Source organism: Leptosomus discolor, chromosome 1, assembly GCF_034619465.1.
Source record: "Leptosomus discolor isolate bLepDis1 chromosome 1, bLepDis1.hap2, whole genome shotgun sequence".
NCBI classification, from domain to species: domain Eukaryota; kingdom Metazoa; phylum Chordata; class Aves; order Leptosomiformes; family Leptosomidae; genus Leptosomus; species Leptosomus discolor.
The window spans coordinates 147,109,125-147,133,424 of record NC_141391.1 but is presented as its reverse complement, the minus strand read 5'-3'; the positions used below and the strand labels follow the sequence as shown (position 1 = coordinate 147,133,424).

General features: G+C 35.9%; 1 protein-coding gene across 4 annotated transcripts in view; it reads left to right on the top strand.

Annotated features, from left to right (window-relative positions):
• The window catches only part of PLEKHA5 (pleckstrin homology domain containing A5), a 169,606-nt gene that overhangs the window by 128,668 nt on the left and 16,638 nt on the right, over positions 1-24,300 (top strand). For 2 of the 4 annotated variants that reach the window (XM_086466887.1, XM_086466863.1), the window contains exons 11-21: positions 826-1,294; positions 3,217-3,300; positions 6,014-6,133; positions 6,847-6,900; positions 13,230-13,310; positions 19,246-19,308; positions 20,454-20,534; positions 20,669-20,818; positions 22,222-22,323; positions 23,424-23,535; positions 23,787-23,833. In XM_086466887.1, coding sequence (XP_086323013.1) covers positions 826-1,294; positions 3,217-3,300; positions 6,014-6,133; positions 6,847-6,900; positions 13,230-13,310; positions 19,246-19,308; positions 20,454-20,534; positions 20,669-20,818; positions 22,222-22,323; positions 23,424-23,535; positions 23,787-23,833 — 1,363 coding nt within the window. The remainder of the gene's footprint in view (positions 1-825; positions 1,295-3,216; positions 3,301-6,013; positions 6,134-6,846; positions 6,901-13,229; positions 13,311-19,245; positions 19,309-20,453; positions 20,535-20,668; positions 20,819-22,221; positions 22,324-23,423; positions 23,536-23,786; positions 23,834-24,300) is intronic. The other 2 variants (XM_086466871.1, XM_086466878.1) reach the window with 2 other exon arrangements.

Genomic DNA, 24,300 nt, shown 5'->3' with positions numbered 1-24,300 from the left:
GATAAGGGTTGAATTAATCAATGTTTATGACCTAGATTTTGTCCTCTGAAAAAGCAAGCAATGCTTTGTCATACTTCGGCATGCATTGATGCTCGGTATGGAAAATTTTGCATTTCAACTAATGCTGAAAGTTGCTAAATGACTGTAGCACTTCAGAATTTTAATGTGGCAACAAATTAAAGAATAAGCCTCTGAATTCATATATGAGTTGAAAAGCAATACAATATTATTATCAAATAAATAAATATTTTGCTCTTTGTTTCACTTGAATAGCTGATATAGAATGGCTTGTCCTTGGCAATTGCAAAATACAATTTCATTAGACAATTACTGCTATTTTTCCTTGGTCTGCTGTTAATTTTTTTTTTTTTTTATGTCCATAGTAATTGCTCAAGATTTTATTAGGGAAAGAACAGGAAATATTTTCGGTTTTGAAAAAGTGAACATTTAAAATGTGCTCGTATGGAAACAGTATAGAACTTCAGAGCTTTCAAAACTTTGACCTATGCAGCATAAGGAGAAGTGAAAAGATTTGATCTAAACTTGACGCTACTAGACTGTTAAACTGGTAAAAAGATGAAATGTGGATTGTATAATCAAGCACCTAATCAGGGAGAGGATCCAGTTTCGTCTTCTACAGTGCATTCAATCAGTATAGTTGATTCCTTAATTGTCATCTTGATTTTCTTGCATGTTTTTAAAATGACACTTGTAGTATTAATAAAAAGTTAAGAGTTAGCTATAAAAACCTAACCAATATTGAAAAAAATTATATTGCTAAGATATTAATACTGTCCACTAATAAAAAGAAAATTTGCGTTTCAGCATAATCTCGTATCAGACTTTACCGAGAAACATGCCAAGCCATCGACCCCAAGTTTTACCCCGGTACCCAGAAGGCTACAGAACACTGCCGAGAAACAGCAAAGCACGGCCAGAGAGCCTCTGCAGTGTAACGCCCTCGGCTTACGACAGAGGCGTGGGACCAGTAACGGCCGAAGAAAAACGGAGGTCGATGCGCGATGACACAATGTGGCAGCTCTATGAATGGCAGCAACGTCAGTTTTACAATAAGCAAACAACTCTTACTAGACACAGTACTTTAAGTAGCCCAAAAACTATGATAAATATTTCTGATCAGACGATGCATTCTATTCCCACCTCACCTTCTCATGGCTCAATCACTGGTTTCCAAGGATATTCCCCACAGCGGACCTACAGATCAGAAGTGTCTTCGCCAGTGCAAAGGGGAGATGTGACTATTGATCGCAGACACAGGACACATCATACTAAGGTAAAAATACTGCTTTTAGTAGTTAAGAATCTTGTTTACAAGCATTTTTAGTAGAAAGTATACGGTTACTATAAAACTCATGTCGCACTGTAGTATATTTTATTAGAATGAAGATTGTTACATCTGTTTTCATGGAGAAAGGTTTGATTTTAAAAAGCATTGAAAAATCTAAATGTTCTAAAAAGGTGTTTTTCTGATACACTAGGCGAAAACATACTGTCCTACTATTACTGTCCATTATATGTTTCTCTAAAGGAAAGAAAAGGAGTCACTAGGCAAGTTATTCAGAGTAGTTTGTCATATGTAGAGAAATCTTCCTCCTTTCAAGGTTTTTTCGGCTGGAACTCTTAAGAGGACTGAAAATCCCAGATTTCATTCTGTGTGCTGTTTTCTGTTCCTCAGCCACAAGTTTGGCTGCCTCGGGTTCCAGCAGAAAACAGTGTAGTCCTTTCTTTTGATGCCTTTGAGTTATTAGGGCGATCACTAAAGATCAGAGTCTGTTTGCACACAACTGTAGCTCTTGACTAGTGTATTTTTGCTGGTCTTCATCAGTGAGAGGGAGACACGAAGAACTGTAAACCTGAGTGCCGTATGTGGCTCTGCTATATCCATCATGCTTGTGTTACACATGGATTTTATTAGATTGGAGATAATGACATAAAAATTACTCTTTCAGTTGGGTGTAAAACTTGAGTTTGTATAAAATGCTCCTGAACGTTTTTCTTTAATCTTTGTCTCAGGTGTCTTTTTATTTCTTGATGCAGGAAAAAAAATCTTTAACTGCATCTTAAAACAGTTTAAACAACTTACAGCTGATCACCAAGTCTTGGTTTTGGAAGTTTTTAGGTCCCTGTCAACAAAGGAGTGGGGTTTTTTGTTTGTTTGTTTGTTTTTTGACATCCTTTGTCTCGACTGCACTGGAAATGTAGTGATCAGTGCTTCTCACACATCTGAGAAATATCATTAGGGTCAGTGCTGCAGAGCATGTGTTTCCTTGTACTTTCAGCCGTGTTTTGTTTTCTGATTATTTTTTTTTTCCTTTGTTTCATATGTAGTATCTTTTATACAAGACTCCTGTTTTCCTTTGGTTTTTCATGTTATTTAATTGTTGGGGGTTTTTTTAGTTACAAAACTAGCTTTTTCCATTAACACAGATCAGTTTTTAAGAGGTATTTAATTAAGAGACTGGTTATTTGAAATCAGTGAGGTAAATTTAAGATTTAAACCCCATCTATATAAAAATCTTATGTTTTTAAACAGCTTTCAATGATGGGTGAAAAACTAAAATTTTTTTTTACACGGGCTGTCAGTAAGGTGACAACTATGAGGGAGGACTGTTAATTAAATGAATGATGAAAGCTGGGATATTTCTAAAATTTAGAGGTAGGCTAATCAAGTGTCCTAGATAGTAGATCAGCAGGGAGCATGACTGACCAAAGCTGGCACAAATCATAGAATCATAGCATGGTTTGGGTTGGAAAGGACCTTAAAGACCATCTAGTTCCAACCCCCCTGCCATGGGCAGGGACACCTCCCACCAGACCATGTTGCTCAAAGCCCCATCCAACCTGGCCTTGGACACTGCCAGGGAGGGAGCAGCCACAGCTTCTCTGGGCAACCTGTGCCAGAGTCTCACCACCCTCCCAGGGAAGAATTTCTTCCTAATATCTAATCTAAATTTCCCCTCTTTCAGTTTGAAACCCTTACCCCTCATCCTATCACTACACTCCTTGTTGAAGAGTCCCTCCCCAGCTTTCCTGTAAGCCCCCTTTAAGTACTGGAAGGCCGCTGTAAGGTCTCTCTGGAATCATAACAAATTTGTCATAAGCATGAAGTTGGCTTGACTTTTTTTTTTAGTCTTTAATAATTTTTGATTCTTTAGATAACTATGCATCATACTGTGCTATTTTGTTTTTGTACAGCATGTCTTTGTGCCCGACAGAAGGTCAATGCCAGCAGGTCTGAGTTTACAGCCTGTTACTCCTCAGAGCCTCCAAGGCAAAACAGTGAGTTGGATTTTTATTTGGTACATCAGGGTTTTTTTAATAATCCTTTAAGTATGAAGGTGCAACACTGAAATTTTATTCTACTCAAAGCTTGTATTAAATGTAGCCTTTATTTTAATTATCAGGGATTTTTAAAGCTAATAAAGGAGTACTCTGGTTCCATTGAATTTTGAGAATACTGTGTAGCTGCTGAGTCCAGATTGTCTTTGAGAAATACAGATTTTTATTTTTTTTTCTAATCGTCTTTGATATATTACAGAAAATCCTGGGAGAGGGTAGAATACATCACAGAAGACTTATTTCTCCATTAATTATTTAGAAAGTCCCAGAAGTAGAGTTTACCTTTTTTTTTTGGGAAATCTTAAGGATACTAAAATTGCAGTTGATAAAGTTGTGTCCTTTCTGACATCTCCCATTTTACTGCAGTAGAGCTGGAATTCTCCTTGAAGGTAGTTCATCAAAGTAATATTGGTGAATACTGTCCATGTCCCTACTTGAAACATGACTCAGCCAAAAGCTGAGATTGTCCTAAATTTGCCATTTCTTCTCCAGTTTTTGTTTCCTTTCCATAATCTTCTATGTCCATCTGAAATTACTGTTTGAGTGAGTTATGACTTAAGAATACAGATTTTGAATCATACTGTGGGCACCAGCTCGTCAGTCAATCCTTCCACTGCCTCGACCCCTGTTTCTTGCACTTCCCAGCATGAATCCCTGGCACCTTCATCAACTTACAGGCTGGCCTTTGGCATCTGGAGCCTTATCTCTGCACCTTGTCTTCTGCAGACATTTCTTTGGGTTCACGGCCCCATCAGTTCTCCTGGGCTCTGCTGCTGGAGCTGGGCTGATGAGTGGGGTAGGGGGCAAGGCGGTCCAAGCTTCTACCTGTAGAAACCAGAAGTCCTGCCCGCAGCACAGGCGTTGCAGGGGCCAGAGGAAGAAACCTGTAGGTAGCTCCGTAAACAAAATTTTGTGTTGTGGTTGTTGCAAGAGGCCCAAGAGCTGTATCAAAAGCACAGGACTTACAGCAGTGTCAAAAATGTTTGCAACATTATGAACAGTTAGAGAGGAATAGGAATTACTGTTTGATGGGCTTCTTTACGGAAAAAAAATTTGCTTGCAAACGTTGCATTTAAGTAGCATTAAATAGTTTATTCCTAATGCGCTAAAATTGGGCTTTTGCAGAACGTCCCAAGAAGAGTTTTGATCTTGAAAAAAGTGGTTCACTGTTCCTTTTGCTTGAAGATGCTGCTTTCAATTCTCTTATTTCTAAAATTAAGTTTTCTTGTGCTTTGAAGTTATGTTAATTTTCGGACTTGAAAGCATTGTCACTGATTTTTGGAGAGAGCTTTAAAATGTCTTGGATAGCAGTATAGATTCTTACACTTACTCTCTGAAATCAGATATTTTAAATCCAGGTATTGAAAGAGTACTGTAAGAGGAAAATTGGCTATTAGACAGTTCGGCTTTGGTGTTGATTTTTCCCTCAAAGCAAATGGTTTTGACAACTGAAGCTATGTGGAAATCCCTTGCTCCCTCTTGTGGGCTACTTCGGTACGAGCTCACAACGGTGCCAGTGCCATGCTTCTTCTCAGGGATTTTTCTTCTTTATTCTGAGAAACTGGTATTTGTTTTTCAGTCATTTAATACGTGGTTTTCTGGAGCTTTTTTCTTTACTTCTTGCTTTGGGCATATTCTCTGACTGGGAGAGAGCAGGCGGGGTTTTAGGGTTTTTTTTTTTAACTCACAGGGCTTGTGAGAAAATCAAAATGCTGGATGAATATTTAACCTCTTATAAGAATGACTTCTGGAGAAGTGTAAGAAACAGAACCATCAGGAACATAACAAAATTAATTGTGATGTTAAGTCTTTGGTTTTCTTTTGAAGTATTGCTAATAGAGTTTCCCCAGAATGGTTCAGGTAGAGTTTCCCAAACTGACCTAAACTGATCTGTGTGAAATTACCTGACAAATACTCATTTGAGTGTGACTTTATTTCCATTATATATATATATATATATATATATAACATTGGGTTTTAAACACTATTCTTCATCCCTTCCTAAGGCTGTATTGTACATCTTAGTCATGAAAGTAAAGCAATAAATTAACTGGTAGCCTTAGACTTGTGGAAGGTGGGATGGAAAATTACTTTTGTCATGCTTGTGCAGTTTTATTTTGTGAAAGGTGATTGCTTCTGATGTAGTTCAGTTATCATTGGATTTTTATTATTTTTACTTTAATTTTGACGCATGAATTGGAAGAATTATTTTAGAAAGTAAATTTTGAGGCCATTTTTTGATTCTTTCACCAAGTTCAAATGGCTGTCCATGTACAGGTAATGGTATCCTAAGGGCTGGAATTCTCTCTCCCTTCACTTAAGTCAGTATCATCAATTTGATATGCATGTCAGGCAAAGTTTGAGGGCTGCACAGACTTTCTCCTGCAAAATCCTCACTTATTTTTGTTCTCTATACAGAATCTTCCACTTTTATGGCATTTGCAGTATCAGTTGTTTTGCGTAGTTAAAAGTTAACCCTTCATTATATATTCAAAAGTGGTCAATTTGGGGAAGAATGGTATATCTTTTGTTATATTACTATGGGAAGTTTTTGTAAGAAAGATACTAAGAACCCTTATTTTAATTAACTGTTGTTTAGGATACCAATTAACCATTTTTCTACTCTTTGGCTTCTCACACCGCACTCCTTCAGCCAGAGGAGCTCACGCTGCTGCTAATAAAGCTGAGACGGCAGCAAGCTGAACTGAGTAGTATCCGGGAACACACACTAGCACAGCTCATGCAACTAAAACTTGAGGCCAGCAGCCCAAAGGTCAGCTATAAAGCAATGTGTGTCATGTACCGTTCTCACTAACTTGTAGTCATTCATCAATCAAACTTTGCATTGTACCATTAGTGCAAAATTTTCTGACTACTATGGGAGTAGAATAGAATAACATTTGTTCTTTGTGTATGTGATGTTCTGCTATTAACCCTTTGAGGCTTTAGTCATACTTTTTAACATTTTTTTAATACTTTTTTGATATTGGCTGAGTCAAATTTACATAGGAGTATTTTAAAACATATTGTAGTTAAGTCTAAAGTTAAAGGTTTTTAACCTATTTTTGTTATAATGAAAATTAGTAGTGACAGATCATGAGATTAATTTATTGTTTACACTGCCTCATATCAGAGGCAAATGTATTTGTAAACTGTGTACAAAAATCAGGACATGTTTAAAACAGATTTATCAAAGGGTTTATAGTTGTCTGTGTAGTAGACATTTACATGAGCTTACTGTATTTTATTTGTAAAACCAAAATGTAATGTAGCAGTTTGTAGCCTGATTGGTGGCAAACTTTTATCACATCTATTTCGGGATCAAAACTTGTTAACAGTTCACCCAAAAAAAGCAGATAAAAGCAGCATCATATTTCTACGTAAAACAGAAAGATCACTGTCTAGTTTACATCTTTTAAAGCTCTTTTCATGCATTCTGCACCTTCTGTCCCTTTCCTTTTTTCCCCCCTGACTGCTGCCTGCTAGAATGAGATTCTTTCACATCACCTTCAAAGGAATGCCATATATTTGGATCATCAGGTGGGATTTGCAATTTTCTTGTGTGTTTATGTTTCTTAATGCTTTTTGCCTACTCCTATCAAGCTGGAAATATTTGGGGAGAAGGATTTTCAGTGCTTTTTATGAAGTTGGATATTTAATACTTGGCCTTCTTAAGTAGCACAGAATATCTTAATCTGTTTCAAATTTGACAGGTAATGGGGAAAAAAAAAACCACTAAATTTAAAATTCATCAGAATACAGTATCCATTCACCAATTAATTTTTGCGTTCTTCATTTATTTCTTAAATAACACTAACTGTAGCATTTTATCATCTTTAACCAAAGTTGTAATATATATCCAAACTCATATGACACACATGCTATTTATAGAAAATGCATACTTCTGATAATTTTGGTTTTCCAAATTAAGAAGAGTTAGGTGTTTCTACAGGACATTAAATGAAAGGGTGATCAAACAGGAAAAAATGCTTTAAACAAATCATAGTGTAGCTCGTTACTTTCTCTCCTTTTACTCAGTTATTTCTTAAAGATTGATATAAGAATAAGATTTTACTTCTTTACAATGTCTGAGAACTTAGAGAGTGAGAGTGTAATTCTGTTTTCACTAACACAGTTGATTGCCAAGTGAAGAATTGTGATATCACTTTTTCTATGGTTTTGTTGCAAGATCAAATGGGACTTCTGTACAAGTTGTGTGTGAGAAGATTTTAAATGGGAAATTTTTGCCATAACTTAACAAAAGACAGTCATAAATGCTTAGAAGAAATATAAGCAACTAGGTGTCCATTAGTTAAAAATATAAAAATCACCAGAGCTTTTTCCAATATTCATTCTTCTAAATGAAATTTCTCAACCTTACGTTTAAACCCAGCTGTTCTCAGAACTTTTATTTCCTACATCTTCCTGTGGTACGATTTCAGTGAATTACTAAGAGCTACACATGGACACAGAGGCATACACGCAGGCTTGGTGACTTTATTTTCCTGTTACCCCTTGGAAACAAGGTGTGAATTGTGACCAATTCAGTTAGATGGCAGTTGCATTTCTAAACATCGCTGTCTTGTCTTAAGGGGTTGTGGGAAGTCCAAAACAGTAGGGAAAAACTGCTTGCTAAATTAGGCCAAAATATTTTATCCAACTCAAATATTTCCAGTTTATGAAGTTTTGGAATAAGGGAATAATTCTGTCTTCAACAGCGTAATTCATTGCCAGGAAAGGACAACTGTCCATGTGAAGTGCAAAACTCTGTACCATGCTGTTGCTTGATCAGCCAAGCTTGTCAGTGTAATAGATGGGATTAAATGGAGATAATTGCCTATGTATAACATGCAAAGTGGTAAAAAGGATTTTCTTTTTACTTGCATCAGATAAAATTTAGGAATGTAATGTGATGTGTTAAACATTAGTTTAGGGAAGCATCTAAATCTTACAAATGTGCCATAATTACCCCTACCAGAGATGCAAGAAATCACTGTGCTTCTTACAGTATGAAATCATAATCAAGTCTAAAATATGTTACCTTAAGCACAAAATCATGGAACAGCAGTTTCTGATCAGTTTTTCCTTTTTTTTCCCCCTTGTTTTAATACAATACTGCCACCTACCTGTATGAAATAAACCCCCCTGAGATCTTTTGCTCCTTCTAGGGGTGGTTTCTCATTTATATCTTTATTACTTTGACCGTAATCAGTTTTTCTTTATGTTGGGAAGAAAAAAAAAAATCAAAGTTTCTTTTAGTCTAATTGAGGCCTTTCCTCCTCATTATCCACATCTGTAACCAGCTTGCATTATCACTTGCCCTCTCTGAATTTTAAATGTCCAGTGTACTTAAATTAGATATTTCCACTCATTTAATCTCTGAAAATAGTGTCAAAACCTGCTTTGTCTAGAGCTTAGAACTCCAGTCCTTTTATCTTTAGTGCTCACCTTTTTTGGTCACAGAGAGTACAGTACCATATGTAACAATTAGTAAATTTGTACTGAGGTTGCACAGGTGAATTTTCAGACAGACTAAAGTTCATATGTAGGGAGGGTAGCTTTTATGCTGTTGCTGTAAGTTGTCTACTGGTTAGGTGGCTTTCTTATCAAGACTTGAGGATATCCCATAGCCTTTTTTGAGTCATGGTTCTTTTTTGTACTGCTGTTTCCTTTTGAGATGCTTAGAAATTCTTGTGTCATGCTTTTTGATGGTTTTGTATTATGCTTTCAGAATTTTTGTTGTTGTTGTTGGAGTTCAGAGATAGAGGAAAAAAAACGATGGAAGAGAATTGACACACATATGATTTCTTTGATATTTTACAGCCAAAAGAATGATTGCCAGGCATCCTTTTTTTTTTATTTTTTAAAGTGAGGTTGTCAGCCAATCTGCTGACTCAAGGTTCGCAGAGAGGTGGGAAGAGAGGCTCATTTGCCTTTTAAGACATAGCTAGCAACCCTAGGCAATGATTTGTTTGCCAACATGGGACGTGTTATGAGGGTACATATAATCTCAGTCTTCTGCGTTATCAAATTTTAAGGGATCGCCTATTGTGTATTACTAAATCCAAGCCAGCAGTCTCCTTAATGTACTTGTACCCAGTAATTACAACAGTAGTGAGAAGTAGGAACATAATTTTTTACAAATAAAAGCTAGACATGCTTTTTTTGACTTTGTAATAAAGCCATTGTAGGAGGTCCCACTTGAATCTTTGTTACTACTGAGAATTCCACCAAACCAGTCTTTCAGTGCATTTCTGAATTTTATGTTGATAGTAAAACTTTTCTTTGGCTGAAAAAGCCTTTTCTACTGAGCTCAAGCTATCTATGTAAAACCCTCTATGCGTGTTGGCGTATTGATCTCAGATTATCCCAGGTTGGTTTGTCACATTAGAAGCTCTATTAAATTTCATTACGTCTTTTATTTTTTCCCTGCTTTTTGAAATTATTTATGTAAATAGTTTAGGTGTTAAGTAGTTCCTGTACTTTTGCTGGTACTCTCATTTTTAGTTTCTTTCAGTTTTCAAAGGGTACATAAAAATAAACAGAACTTGGACAAGAAGTTGTCAAATAAAGGAATGAAGGTCCCACAGCCAACGTCCATGCTGTATTGATGTTTTGCTTCTGTTTTCTCCTCTTCACTGCCCTCTTTCTGAAGGTGGTTTGGGGAAAATGTAGTAAATTAAGGGAGGCTGGCATAGTGCAAGGGGATTTAGACAGAGCTGACAGATATCCTTTATTATATCCTATATCTGGTGTTTCAGCCTAAAATTCTATGCCCTATAGTAGCAACATAGAGGATACTACTTTTGTATTTTTCAGTTATCTGGAAAAAGGTTAAGTGAGCAAACCCAGCCACCACTGTTGATCTTTCAGCTGCTTTTTCCCACCCCACCCCCGAGGAAGCAGGGACCCTCAAGAATAAGGGCTCTGTAGGGTGAAAAAAAGACTGAGCTGGAGGCAGCATTGCTGCAAAAAAGGCGGCAGGAAAGAAAGTGCTTTTTCCTTCTTTTTTTTGGACAGAAGATTAATGAGCAGAGGAAAGGTGGGAGAAAAGCTTGGTCAGGTCCTACTGCAACTGTGTTTACTGTCAGGAAGCTTGAGAGGAGATGGATAAAACTGCCAATCTGAGCTTTGTCTTTCGGCACCCATAGCATGTGGTCTTAGCAGTGAGGTCAGCTGTCCCGACCTACGGAGCTGCTATTCCATCTGGCTGCTGCCACTAGAACGTTATATACTGAAATGTCATCTGTGTAGGGTGTTACCAGAAAAGGAGGAGAATTTATGAAAAGGAAGAAAGAGAAAAATTGTCAATAGCTTGGCTTTACAGTTTAAAACACAAAATACCCACTCAGATGCTCGGTCATAAATAATGTAGCTGTTCATGTAGATCACATGTCAAGCAGGTGTTTTTTTCGTTGTTTCCAACTGGAAAAATGCTTTCATATACTACATCGGTAAAGAAAAAAGCAAAGATGAAGCATCACTTCTGGGGAGAAAGAGTTATTTACTGGGAGTAGAAAGTGATAAAGCCAAGACTGCTGGATTTTCTTTGGTTTTACTGCTATGTTGCTGTGTGGCATCAGGCAGTTCACACTTCAGTTCACTTATGAAAATTTTAATTCTGATTTTTGTGGCTTCTTTAATTGGAGAGACTCTCTGTGAGTATTAATGCTGTTAGTATTATACATAGGATCTAAAAGGTGTCCTTTACTGTACAAAAACACTTTTTTTTTTTTTTTTTCTGAAGTGAGAGAAAATCAAGGCTTATTTCTATTATAGCTCAAGGAAAAATATTTACTTTTTCATTAATTCAATGTGAATAGTGTCCAACTTCAGTTTGGGAGTAGCCTCATGATAATGCTTTAAGAACACAAAATAGGTCTCCACCTTTTAGGCATGGGACTTGCTGTTGTGTCCCGTGGAACTCTGGTTTACTTTGCCAGTTCTTCAGTATGTGTTGCCTTGTGTGTGCACTGGCTTTAGTTAATGGAAGGTTTGTGACTGATACATACTGCCTCAAGACCTTAAGTTCTCAATAGTTAAATGTCAGTATTTTTTTGGAACATTATTTCCTAAAGGGGGAAAAAAACTTGCTATATTTGACTGCTACCAAAGCTCTTTGGTTGGCATTACTTTACCAGTTATCTGTGTTTTGATCTTTGTTCTGTAAGAGCTTAAGGAATGGGAGCTGTTCTGGAAGTAACTGGCCTTTGCAAACAGTGTTAGATGAGCACGGTTAAGCACCAATGGTAGTAAAAATATTGGAAGTTCTATAAATCAAAGTTGGAACTGGCTGGAGGACAAAATATTACTTCAGAACATATTTTGAGGAAATCCACTTCGCTTCTTTTGTAATCTGGATGAAAACAGTCTTTGAACAGTTCCACAGAAATTAATTCCAGTATTGTCTGTTATCAGTCAGAAAGAAAAAAAAATGAAATATCATAAAAAAGAATGAGCCAAAGAGCCTGAAGCTGTTGAAATCTTCCTCACAAAAATGCATCCAAACCAGTATACTCATAGTAAAATATTTTGGCCTGAAAAGAATTTTTCCTTTACAAATATTTCAGTTGGCTGTAGTTTGATTGCTTGGCTTTGGACCTTATTGTTGATCTTACTATTGAAATATCTTTTGGTATCACCCAGTGCACTCACTCTCTGGACAAAATTTTAATGTAAAGGGAGAACAACTTCTTGTGTCAGTTCTGGTTTTCTGTTTCTGTATACTGTGGGAGGGGGTTGCTTATTTGGGTTTTTCCCTCCCTTGAATAAACAGAGCATCATAAGCTTGCCTTCTTAAGGTAAGGTCATCTTTAGTGGATGATGAACTTGTCAGATGATGAGACTTTAGTATGTATAAAAAACAACAACAACAACAAAAAGGTCCTCTATCTATAACAAGAAAAATGTGTTTCCCATCAGGAAAAAAAAAAAAAAAAGTTCTCCAAATATACATAAAGACAGAGTGAAAGATCATAAATATTCATAAATATTCATACACACACTTCTTTCCTTGCTGAAGTTTCCAACAGGTCTTAATGTCAACAAAAATAGGTGGGGGGTTGTGCATTAAGTGATGTTTCAGTTTCTTTTGGAGAGGAAAATTATCTGTTTTCATCGTTTTTCCCTTACTGTTAGCAAAGTTTCCTTTTTAAAACCAAAAATCCTATAATATTTTCTGTTTCATACTTTTCTGAAATCGTAAAGGTATGCAACTTCTACTGTAATAATCAAAGGATCTGGTTTTTATATTTGCACACATATCAATAAATAGGAATCATTATAGAAAATGTCTGACCAGTTCTGAAATAGTTTCATACCTGTATATGGGGGTGGATAGGTACAGTGAGTACTGATTCAAATTTCCTAAGTATAGAAATCAGTGCAGTATATAAAGGCATTTCGTGATACATGAAAATAAGTCTAAACCTTGCTTCAATATTCAGAGGCTGGGAATGCTTATGTCTTTTTAATGTACATTGAGTTATTAAATCTATAATTTAAAAGGTTTTCTGATAAAGGTTTGAGTGTTCCTATTGTGTAATCCGATAATACTGTTCTTTTCAATATTGTGCAAAGCTCGGCTTATTTTAAGCCTTTGTTATTTTTAAAAATGGAGAGTGTTGGCGAATAAATATTACATTGGTTTTGAGCATTTGTGTGGTTTTGATACATTAGTTTGATATTATTAAACTTTTCAGATGTTGATATTACTGAATGATGGAATATATAAAAAGCATGGGATAAAATGTAATCTACTGCATTATTAGAAAAAATTAAAGTAGAGGCTATATTTTACAGTGTCGTCTTTCAAATCTAGCCATGCTGTAAACTGATGTTTGCTGTATGCTCCTCCTGATTTGAAATAGATGAAAGAGAATGAACCTTTAATCACCATGGTTCACACTATGATTGAGAACTCGGCGCTAAGACCGCAACTGTACCAGCAAGTAAGGTCTTGGATAGTGAATGAAATTGCTTTATCATCTGCGAAAATTTTCCTTAGTGACAGTTTTGGTTGTTCCTCAGATTTATTCATGACATTGGTGTTTCTCTTATTTGCTTTGGAAAACCACAAGTCATCCATGCTTTATAAAATGCTGCAATATCGTTAGCATGGCTTTTGCTGCGTTTTTGTTGTTAAGTATTAAATGTACACTTTTGAATAACTTTTCTGTCTAGATGATTTAATTAGTTGATGTTTTATGCAGGTGTCCAGTAAATTCATAAAAAATCCGATAAGCTTCCAACATTTGTCTTAGCATGATTCTCTGCAATTAGTGTTCAAAGGTGCTTCTTTCTTTTGACCACTGCAAAAGCATGTGAGTGGTGGTTACCTGGTCATTTCTGGCGATTTTGTTTTGTTCTAGGAAGTGGATTTACAAGTTTTTGTTTGCACCTACTAAGCCTTTAGTAACTGAAGAAAGGAAGGATCAAAATTATTTTGATCTGGGGACTGTAAATCCAAAAGGCAGTGTCTGTTCATAAAGTCACAGCAGACTTAACTGTGCACACTTACTGCATATCTAGCGATGGTTGTAAATGGTAAGATGGAAGAAGAATCAGAAATGTGAATGGAAATATTGTCTGTGAGTTGACACCTGCATTAACTTATGAGCATGGCCAATACGAATCTGTTGGCACTGCAGTGTCTTAGGGGTACTGGAGCTTAACTGAGTAGCTGCTGTCACATCAGGGAACATTTAAGAAGTTTCTAGCCTCAGCTGCAACAAAGATGTGGTTCTTACTTAAATGACTATGATATTTTGCAGCAGATGAAGAGTGCAATTCTGGCTGCCAGTCAGAAGGGAATAGCTGGCCAGTTCCCTTACACTTGCATTTATGCCCTTGTAAGCCCAAATGACATATAAAGGTTGCATAGTTTGATGAAAAGGAGACATTCTGCATTGTAGAACAGTCATTTATTAATGATTAATGCTTTGCCATGTTTCTAAAGAATGCTGCAGCTTAATTTCATGTTTCGTTTTTTTTGTTGTAAGTCAACTCCACATTGTAGATTTGCTTGTGATCCAGAAAAGTTGCAAAAAGTTCCAAAAAAAGAAAAAATCTCTGCTTTCCAAAGGAAATTGGATTGTGACTGACTGTGATTTCAGGTTCATCCAATTTGTGCTAGGCACAAAAAGGGGACTTTAACATGGAACCTGAAGGAACTATGTGCAAGAGAAATGAGAGAAGGTGCCCTCTAGCCCCAAATGAAATTGGTTTTTGTTTTTTTGTTTGTTCGTTTTTAAATAAGCCTAGTTGTTATGCTTGTTGTAAAGCAAATCCATTTTCTGTAATAAACTGTATAAGACAAATAAGTCAGCATACATGTAATGAACAGAGGTGCTTTGGATGTGTCAGGGTAAAGTAGCTCAGCTTCTAGTATTAATGTGGACAAACTTGAGGTGTAGCTATTCCTGGGGTAATCTGCCCGCTTATTTAGGGATGCTGATGAATTTCAGAGTGCTGTCTTGATGAGGCCGTGCTGTCAGCTAAGGTATCACTACACAGCACTGCCTTCACCTTGCAGACGTAAGCACTGCTTTGTATTTGACGTTGAATAAGCACCTTTTTTGACGTTCTTGTCAAAGAAACAGTGAATCCAACAGGTCATGAAGACTGAATAACCTTTTGTCACTAGAGATATGGTCTCTTCAGGTCGAAGTGTTTGTGACATGTTGGCAGGCTTGTGCAGAAGAACCCACATACTGCTTAAACTGGAGAAAAGCAAGACCTTCTGCTTTCACGATGAAGTTTCCTATACAAAATACTGCATTAACTAACTTCCAGGAAAGGATAAAAATACACGTAAAATTTCACTGCCTAGATAGTCTTCTAAACTTTTGTAATGCAAAACTAACCTGTTTAAAATTCAGGCAACTTATTGTAAGTTTAAACAACATATAATTTTTTCATTCAAATAAAATAGTTTTTACCATTCAGCTTTTCCCACTGAAGTTTTACAGAAATGTAAACAATTGGGAGAAGCCTCTGTGTAAGGAACTGAAACCTGTTTGGTTGTCAAGGTGACAAACTAGTTTCTGATGGCCATAACCATTCCTGTGGGTAAAAGAAAGGATCTTTCTTTGCTTCAGTTTATTCAGTTCACTTTTATGACTGAGCTCATTTAGAGTTAAGGAAAGGAAAGCAATAAAAGCTAGTATTTAAAAATTAAGGTGTCTTGCTTCCTGTTTGCTTGTAATGATTAACGGTTCTTTAGTAAAATAGCTAAAATATATACTCCTTCAAATGTGGTTCATGTAAGACTTTTTGCGTTTTGGTGGTGGTGTTTTTTGGTTTTTGTTGGGGTTTTTTTGTTGGGTTTTTTTTTTTTTTTTTTACATCTTCAACAGTTATTTTAATAACTTTGCCTTACACCAGTCTGCTCTACAGGCTGCACTGTAAATTTACAAGAATAAGCCAGGGCAATGATCCCGTATGTACAGACAAGAAAAATAGTGGCTTTTTACAGCCTGGACCCATTTGTACCTTGGGTTTTTTTGTTTCTTTCTAGGTGAGGAATGTTAATCTTGTTTTCTAAAGCAGTATATGCTGATTTTAAAAAGTAGAATTATCCTCAGTTCGTCTTATGTGTGTGAGTTCCCTAAAGGGTGAAAAAATGAAAATCTGAGTGCAACAAGCTAACATCCAGGTCTTTGCTTGGATAATTGTTCTTAATATATTAAAAATGTATCAAAATAGTCCTTGATTTTTTTTGCTTCTATAAGGATAAGGTGATCTTGTTTATTGCATCATCATAATCATTATTATTACTTTTTATTATTATTGCTGCATAAATTTAAACTGTTATGCATGTTAGATTTTGAGATTTGTAGGTAGAAATATTTTTCAGGTCTTGTTAGAAACACAGGAGATGGTTGTATTTGAGCTAAAAATCTTATATTTCCAATTGGTATTTAAATGTTGTGTGTCGCATTATACAAAATTAGAGGAGAGTCTTGCTTACTGTGTGGTAAAAGCCCATTTGCCATGCTTCCTGATAGTAAGAAGTACCTTAAAAAAAGAAAACGGAAAAAAATGTATCTTGAAAGTCTGACTTCAACCTCATACTCCTCACAAAATGTCCTGGATTTGATTTCCTAAATGCAGTAATCTTAGAGAGATGTTTAGTGTGCTCTCAGGGTGTGAAATTTCCTGCTGTATATTTATTGAATCAAAGTGGTTAGGGGAATTTGAAAATAGCTTATAAGGTAGTGAAATAGCACTGTTCCTTAAATGTTTTTAATATTGACTGCTTAATTGGGTTTAACATCTGATGTCTCAAGAGAGAGATTTGCCTAATCTGCATTCATTTGGGAAGAATTTCCCTCTAAGGACATTTTACATTGTGTCCATTGTGGTGGATTTATCCACTTCTGTGATTCATCGGTACTGGTGTTCCAACAGAGACAGGGACTGTGAAGTAGATGACACATTAATTCTAACATAGGATAGAGGTTCAATTAAGGTCACTTTACCTTGTCACTTGTAAGATATGTGTTTGGCCAAACTCTGCATGTGCACTTTGCCTTTCAAAAACGGTAAGTTCTATTTGCAGGTGTTCAGGCTGCTGCTCCTTAACGTTTGGGAGCCGTGCAGGGTATTTCACCATGCTAAGAGGAATGGATTTTTTTTGTATTTGAGTAGGCAAATGTCGAGGAAAAGTGAAGTGAGCAGCGAGTCATGCCCTTGGTTCAGTAGGTGGCACTCTTTCTCTGAAATTACTGTCCCGGTAAAGTATTTGTAGGAACGGTTTGGTGAGAGTGACATAAAATACATTTCGAGAACTTGATCGTTGGAGCTCTTATAATGCATTTTCCAGGGTTATGAGGTTGTTAACCTTGCTTGTAATGCGTAATTGCATTTTGTCTACTGCAATTCCTCTCCTAATTCCAGCAGGATGCAGTAGCATTCTGCACTTGTTGCCTTAAGCTGATTTATAGATGTGCTGTGGAAAGAGAAGCTGCTGTTTTGTCAGAGATGGATTAAGTGTTTCATACTATTTTTAGAGTCTTTGCACTAAGTCTATGTAAAATGTTGCAGTAGAAATGTTAAAATGAAGCGGCTCTCCAGCAGTGCCTATTGTGGGAAACTAGTACTGCTGACAAAAGCAAGAAGTTGGCAGCAATTTTAAAAGTGTGATAGGAGTTTAATAAAAAGAATTAGCACGTGTATAGTGTTCTTTGAAAATGTGTTTTTGTTTTCTGAATATTTAAAATATATTCCTTTTAGGAGGTAGGCAGGGGTAAGAATGCTGAATTGGCAAGCTGTTTTAAACTTGACTGTAATTAAGGTTGAAATGCCAAAAAAATAAATGTCTCTTTTTAAAAAAATAAGAAGGTGTAAAAATACTGGCTTGAAAAAAATAACTTTACATTTTTCCAGGCAACCCATATAAATGCTGAGCAGTGTCTTGGGAAGATGTATTTATCTAGTAAGGCGTAATCTTTCTTTTGTAAAATCTTTCTGTCATGAAATATAACAAGGTTTTCTCTAAGTTAAAGACATTTGGCCATGTTTATGAGTTTTTTTTCAAATATTTCCATTCCTCATTTTTCTCTCATTGTGATGAAATCAACAGTTAAAAACCACAACTCTACAATAGTAGGGGTTTAAATAGATATCTTAAATTTTGTGACATTCATGAGGTGCAAAAGTGCTGTGGCTTTTTTCATATTCCAACACTCATTTTCATAAAATGTCCATTTCAAAGAAAGTTACTGTGTGGTTTTAATACACTACATATGTTTAAATTATCACCAGGTGCATTTGCATGAGGTATGTGGACATAATGTCTTGAAATGAAACACTTAACTGTGTTGAAGATTTACTGTATGTTTGGAATGCTTGTCTGATTAACCCTTCCCTAATCCTTTTATTTATGAGTGTCCTTTAACGTGGGCTTGTGTTTTTATAGTCTTTCTTGCACTGTTAAGTCACAATGACCTAATTATGACAGATACACAAAAGGAAAGCATCTATGTTGGGACTCAATGCACACGTTTTTAATTACATAGAATACGAAGGTTGATAGTGTTATGCCAATACTTGCTGTGTAGGACATTAAGTAGTTACTGTATGTGACAGTCAACTCTAAAAATGGGGAGCTACCTTTTTTCAAGTAGAATATTTTTAAATCTTGTTACTGGTCAGTTCAGAGACTGAAACAGTTAAGATCTTAATGTGAGGAGCTGTATGAAAGTAACTTGAGGATACCTTTCATGCTGACTAGCATGAGGAGACAAGTTTGCCTAGGTCCAAAGATGAAGTAGAAGGACTTCCATTTATGGCATTTCTGGTTATACTCTGTTGGAGGGGAGGGAATCCATATGGAAAAAGCAGGCAGAAAGGTATTTGGTGGCACTTACTGGGCATTCATCTGTAACGAGGTAGTTTATGCACATTTTGTATACTTAACATTATTCGATTCTGATTTTAGATTCACATCAGAATGTCTTCCTTGTGAATACACTTGACCTTAGTGGGCCTAGAGCGGTTAATTCCAAATGGAATGAACCCCTGTATTTAGGATGCACATAAGAAAGCGTACATAATGATGTGTAACTATGTCTAGGTGTACTCTGGCAGTTTCATCTTCCTACATAATCCCTATCTGATTGAGTTAGTTGTACATCTTTAAAAATGCAGTTTGCATTAGAAACAGAGCCTGTTAAGTTAATGCAACTTTCTGCTGACAGTCTGCTTGGCATTCCATTTACTTACCTTCATTAGTTTATATTGGCTAAAAATACATTGTTGAATGTAGTATGTTTGACTTTCAAGCAAAAGCTGATTTCTGTATTAAAACTCTTAAGCTGAACAGTAGTTTAATTTTTATCATCCAATTAAGTTGTTTTATGGCAATGTTATTCTTCCTTATAGTTAACACAAGAAGAGTGTAGGGGTACACTATACAAATATAGAACTGAAGAGCTGGATATTGATGTAAGTCACTTGTATTTCTTCATTGGAAATGTTGGTATTTGTCTCTAAATTTTGTTAATAATTTCCCCCTTGACTTTTGGGTTTGAAACACACTTCACACAGGTGATTGCCAACAGAAATTGCTTTGTGAGATTGAGGGGCATAAGACTCTTTGTAATAAGCTTCTAACTCACAGGAAGTATTACATTTTAGGCTGAAATTTCAAGTAGTGTATCTGTTCAAAGATGAATTTTTTCTCAAGAGGAATTAATTACTTTGGAAGGGGAAAACTCTGTAGCTGTAGTTCAGCTATAAGCATGAGAGATGTAATTTCTCAGGAAATACGACCGATACTCCAAAACTGAAATTTGGCATGGGTAGTTATCATTCAGAGTATTGGGTTGCTAGTTACTAAAGAAAAGTGCTTGGTGTGAAGTTGATGCTGAAAAATACACGCATATAGTCATACTGTATATGCATACATATGCACATCTAGTCATTCTTGCACAATGCAACTAAAAGTAGGCATAACGATTTAAGGGATGTTACTTTTAAGAGTAGAAAAGAAAGCAGGCTTCCAGTGTTATCAAAGAGCTAAAAACTCAGAGCAGCACAAACTGAACGACAAACGTTGTTCAAATATAAAAGTAAACTGTTTCAAATTGCTGAGAATGTACTGAACAGTTATTTGCTCAACCTGGAGCTGAAGTGGAACAGTTTTGGTCACAGCCAAGCCTTGATTGGGGCTGAAACTGAGCACAGCATGGGTAGTACTAGTGGCTAGCTATTAAAAAATACCACCTGAAATAAACATGGGAAAGACTGTGATTGTGTACAATATTGTATATAATACTGAGGAATATGTAAATTATAATTGTATTTAATACCTATTATTAAGTTGTAAAGTTTTAGCTGTAGAATCGTAAATTACCTGTTTTGAGCCGTCTGTTTCAAGTTATGATAACACTTACTTCATAGTATCTTAAGAGGGTTTCTTAAGGTTAGGTTGAAAATGCAAGACTGATGCCTTCCTAATTTTAGAATTCATATGTTGTGGTAGTAACATTTTATTTAGATTCACGTAATGATTTGACCAAGTTATATTTTGATTACTGAAGATGTTAAGAATGAAATCCTAATTCTGATCATTTTCTGTTTTATACTAGGCTAAGCTTAGCCGTTTATGTGAACAAGATAAAGTTGTGCAAGCACTGGAGGAGAAGCTTCAACAGCTACACAAGGAGAAAGTAGGACAATTGTATTTATTACCTAAAGTGGATGTTATTTTACGTGCTTATTATCAGAACATTGATAACTGAAATAAAACAAAAATCAGCCCAATGATGCAGAACATTAAAAATAATTCTTTTTATTACAATAGTACACGCTTGAGCAAGCTTTGCTATCAGCAAGTCAGGAGATAGAAATGAATGCAGATAATCCCTCAGCCATACAAAATGTAGTCTTACAGAGAGATGACTTGCAGAACGGACTACTTAGCACTTGTCGAGAAGTATCGCGAGCTACTGCAGTAAGTAATACGTTCTTGTCAGTAAAACTCAATGAAGTGTTAAATGATTGTCTTCGTATTCTTAATTGGGTTGTCTTTGGTTATTTTTCATTATGTTCCAACAAAAGTCAGTTGTCTTTTGTGTTTCTGTCAGAGGCAGCTGGAAAGTGATCTTATCAATATATTAATTGAATAGTCTTTCTTTAATTTTTTTTTTGACAGAAATAAATAAGGGCATGCAGACTTTAATTGGTGTGGTAATTTTAATCTTTATAATATGAAAAATTGATTACAGAAGTAGTAAATAATGCAAATAAGCTATTTTATGTGATGGCAAAATAGTAGCAAGCACAAACTTTATCAGGTATTTGATCAGATAGGTGACTTATTGTAAGTAAAAAGCAGCTGCAGGATAAAAAGAAGAAAAGATTATACTGTCATGGTCACTTTTAATAGTGGGCCATTATATTTAAAAAAAATCTTTCAAGTGAATGCAATTTCATAAACCTTAATTAAAAAAAAAAAAAAAAAAGGAAAGGAAGGGAATTGCTATTTACTGTCCTTTTCCACTTCATGATGGTTTCTGCACTAGGCAAAGAATCATATTTGCCTACTTGCATATATATCCAAAAAGGTATTTCAGTGTCAAATTCCAGTGGTTTGCTGTGATGAATTGATATGAAGTAGGCCCTGAAATACTGGTTTTAGTCTGAGTGTTAGACTATGTTGTAAAAGGAATTGGTTGGACAGAGAAAAAGGAATCAGGGGAAAGGAAATCCTGAAGATATACTTTCCCTCATTAACTTTTTAATTTATGCTAAATTGAGTAAGTTGCTTGATGTCGGCTTAAAAAGTGAGATGGCAGAGCTGACCTCAAAGATTTTCTTTTTGTACCGTCTGCCTTCTGGTGTTTGCAGTTTCACATATGTAAAATCATGGTGTGTTAGCAGGCCTGGGGCATTCACTGGTAGCCTTACAGGCAGGGTTGGATGACTTACATCCAACTTTGTCTTGCATAATTCATTGCATATACAGGTACGTGCTGTGCACTCACACGTGTGTATTTTGTGTGATAAAAGACACAAATTTGAATCCATTTCTGTGGGTTTTCTGCCTTTGTGGAAGGACAGCTTAAGACCCACGTGCCTGCTGACTATAAAGACGTATTCTGAAGATTTTGCCCTTGCCTATCTTTTCTGTTTGTGAAAAGACAAAATGCTGTTTGAATTCCATTCGATATCATTAGAAAATCAAAAAGCTGTTTAAACATTGCATTCTCTAAAATACATGTTTGTTTATTGCTGATACCTACTTCTGCATTGCTTCCTGAAGTTTCATGCCACTGAATAAGGAAAATTTTTATTTTTTTTTTTTTTAACTTGAATGTACATCTGTAATTCTTTACTTTTGCATTATATACTTAGGAACTGGAAAGAGCTTGGAGAGAATATGATAAATTGGAGTATGATGTAACTGTAACCAGGAACCACATGCAGGAGCAACTCGATCGGCTTGGAGAAATTCAGGTGTGGCATAGGTCTTAAAGTACGCTTAAGTCACTTTCATTTTCTATGATTTTGTTTAAAAACTACACAAATGAAAAAAGGAGGACATGTGGTGCATTAATTTACAAGGTATAAATAGAAATTAAAAGTTTGTCCGTTCTGAGGAGGTCTTCAGCTTTTCCTATTTTTTTGAAACTACAGCACTGGTTTTCCTGTGTCTGGAAGCTGCCTCTTTCTCTTTCAGCGAGGGGGTCCAAAACGGGGTAGTTTTCTCAGACCTTAATTGCAATGACAGTCGTACTAAATCTTCACACAAATCCTTCCCTTTAACTGAATATTTTAAAAAGTAATTAAATCATTCTATCAAAAGAAATTATAATTAAAAATATTCTAGGCGTTGCTTCAGGTCTTACATATGAGGAGTTCTGACGTGTATCTTATTACCTTACTGTGCTGTGGAGGATTGGACAGTTAGTGTAAATTCTGAATTTCTAAGGAGATTTTTCCATCACACACACGGAGATGTGCATACATTATCTGGAATAGGCAGATGGGTGTGGTTCACGCTGGGAGGCATTAAAGACTGTTTGCTCCAGGGACTGATTTTCTATGCAGCTATGAAAGGGAGATTACAAGGAAGCCCAAGAGCTGAGAAATTTGTGTTATGCAGTCCAAAGCATGCATGACCATGGATGCAAATAGGTCTACAGTTTTTATGCTAGTATGCAAACACCATGTTCATCTCCACCTATTTTAGGGTTGGATCTGATGACTCCTTTTCTTTTTGTTGGACGTAGGTCTCCTGTGCAAAGTTTGCTTGGATTTTTTTTTCGGAGACAGTAGATAAAATTTTATTCTTAAGTAGAGTTTGAACCAGCAAATTGCTGTCATAAATTAACTGACACATTATGAAATTAGTTAATCTTATGCTTTTTGTTTCTGACAAAATTTGAATGTTGCACTTTATGGGGCAGGAGAATGTCTGTCATTACTGCACTTTGTTTTCCTTCACTGGGAAAGGATATGCACTGTAGTCTAAAGAAAGAAAAAGGTTTTCTATTTTATTCCGCTTGCAATGTACTCCAATTTATTGCCTATATGTGCTGTTTATTTACTGGCAGACTGAGTCAGCAGGGATACATCGTGCTCAGATTCAGAAGGAACTGTGGAGAATTCAAGATGTCATGGAGGGTTTAAGTAAACATAAACAGCAAAGAAGTGCTTCGGAGGCAGGTAAACTGATTGTTTTTATCTCGTAGGAAGTGGGACTGGATCGTATATATTTTTAAAGGATAAGCTCCATAGTTGCTTTTGTATGTTTGAAAAAATTATACAATTGCTGAGAAAAGAAGAAAGCAGTCATCTGTTTCAAGTTGATGCTTTGTGCATTTGATAGCAACAGGTTATAGTTCCTATTTTAAAAGCTGTTTATTGAAAACAATTTTTCTCTTTCTTTCTACGCCTTTCCCCCTCCCCTCAAACAGGCATCATGGGATCAAGGACATTTTCAGCTATTAAATATAAAAATGAGGTATGGTTTTAGCATATTTACCATTTTAGCATCACTGAATTTCTAATATAACTATGATAAAAATGAACATTATTATAATTGGCTTAGGGATGTCTGAAGTATGTATTCAGTATGTTTCTGTGAAAATAATGCATTATGAATTAGTTTTAAAGACTGATATCTCCACTAGTAATTCTAACATTTTGATTTGTTCTGTGTCTTTATATTCTCACCAGTATGTTTCTATTTTCCATTTCTCACCTTTTCCTCTCCCTAGCCTCTTACTCTAAAATGTATACCCTGATTTATGGATTTGTTTTCTACCCACCGCACTTTTCATGGGAAGAAATACATTGCTTTATATGTCTATTCATGTATTGAGCCTGGTTCTCAGATGGGCAGAGCACCCACAAGAACAACTGAAACTGTGGGAGCTCCCGAATGTTCATTTCCTCTGAAAATCTGGCTAGAAGTTACAGTTTTAAAGG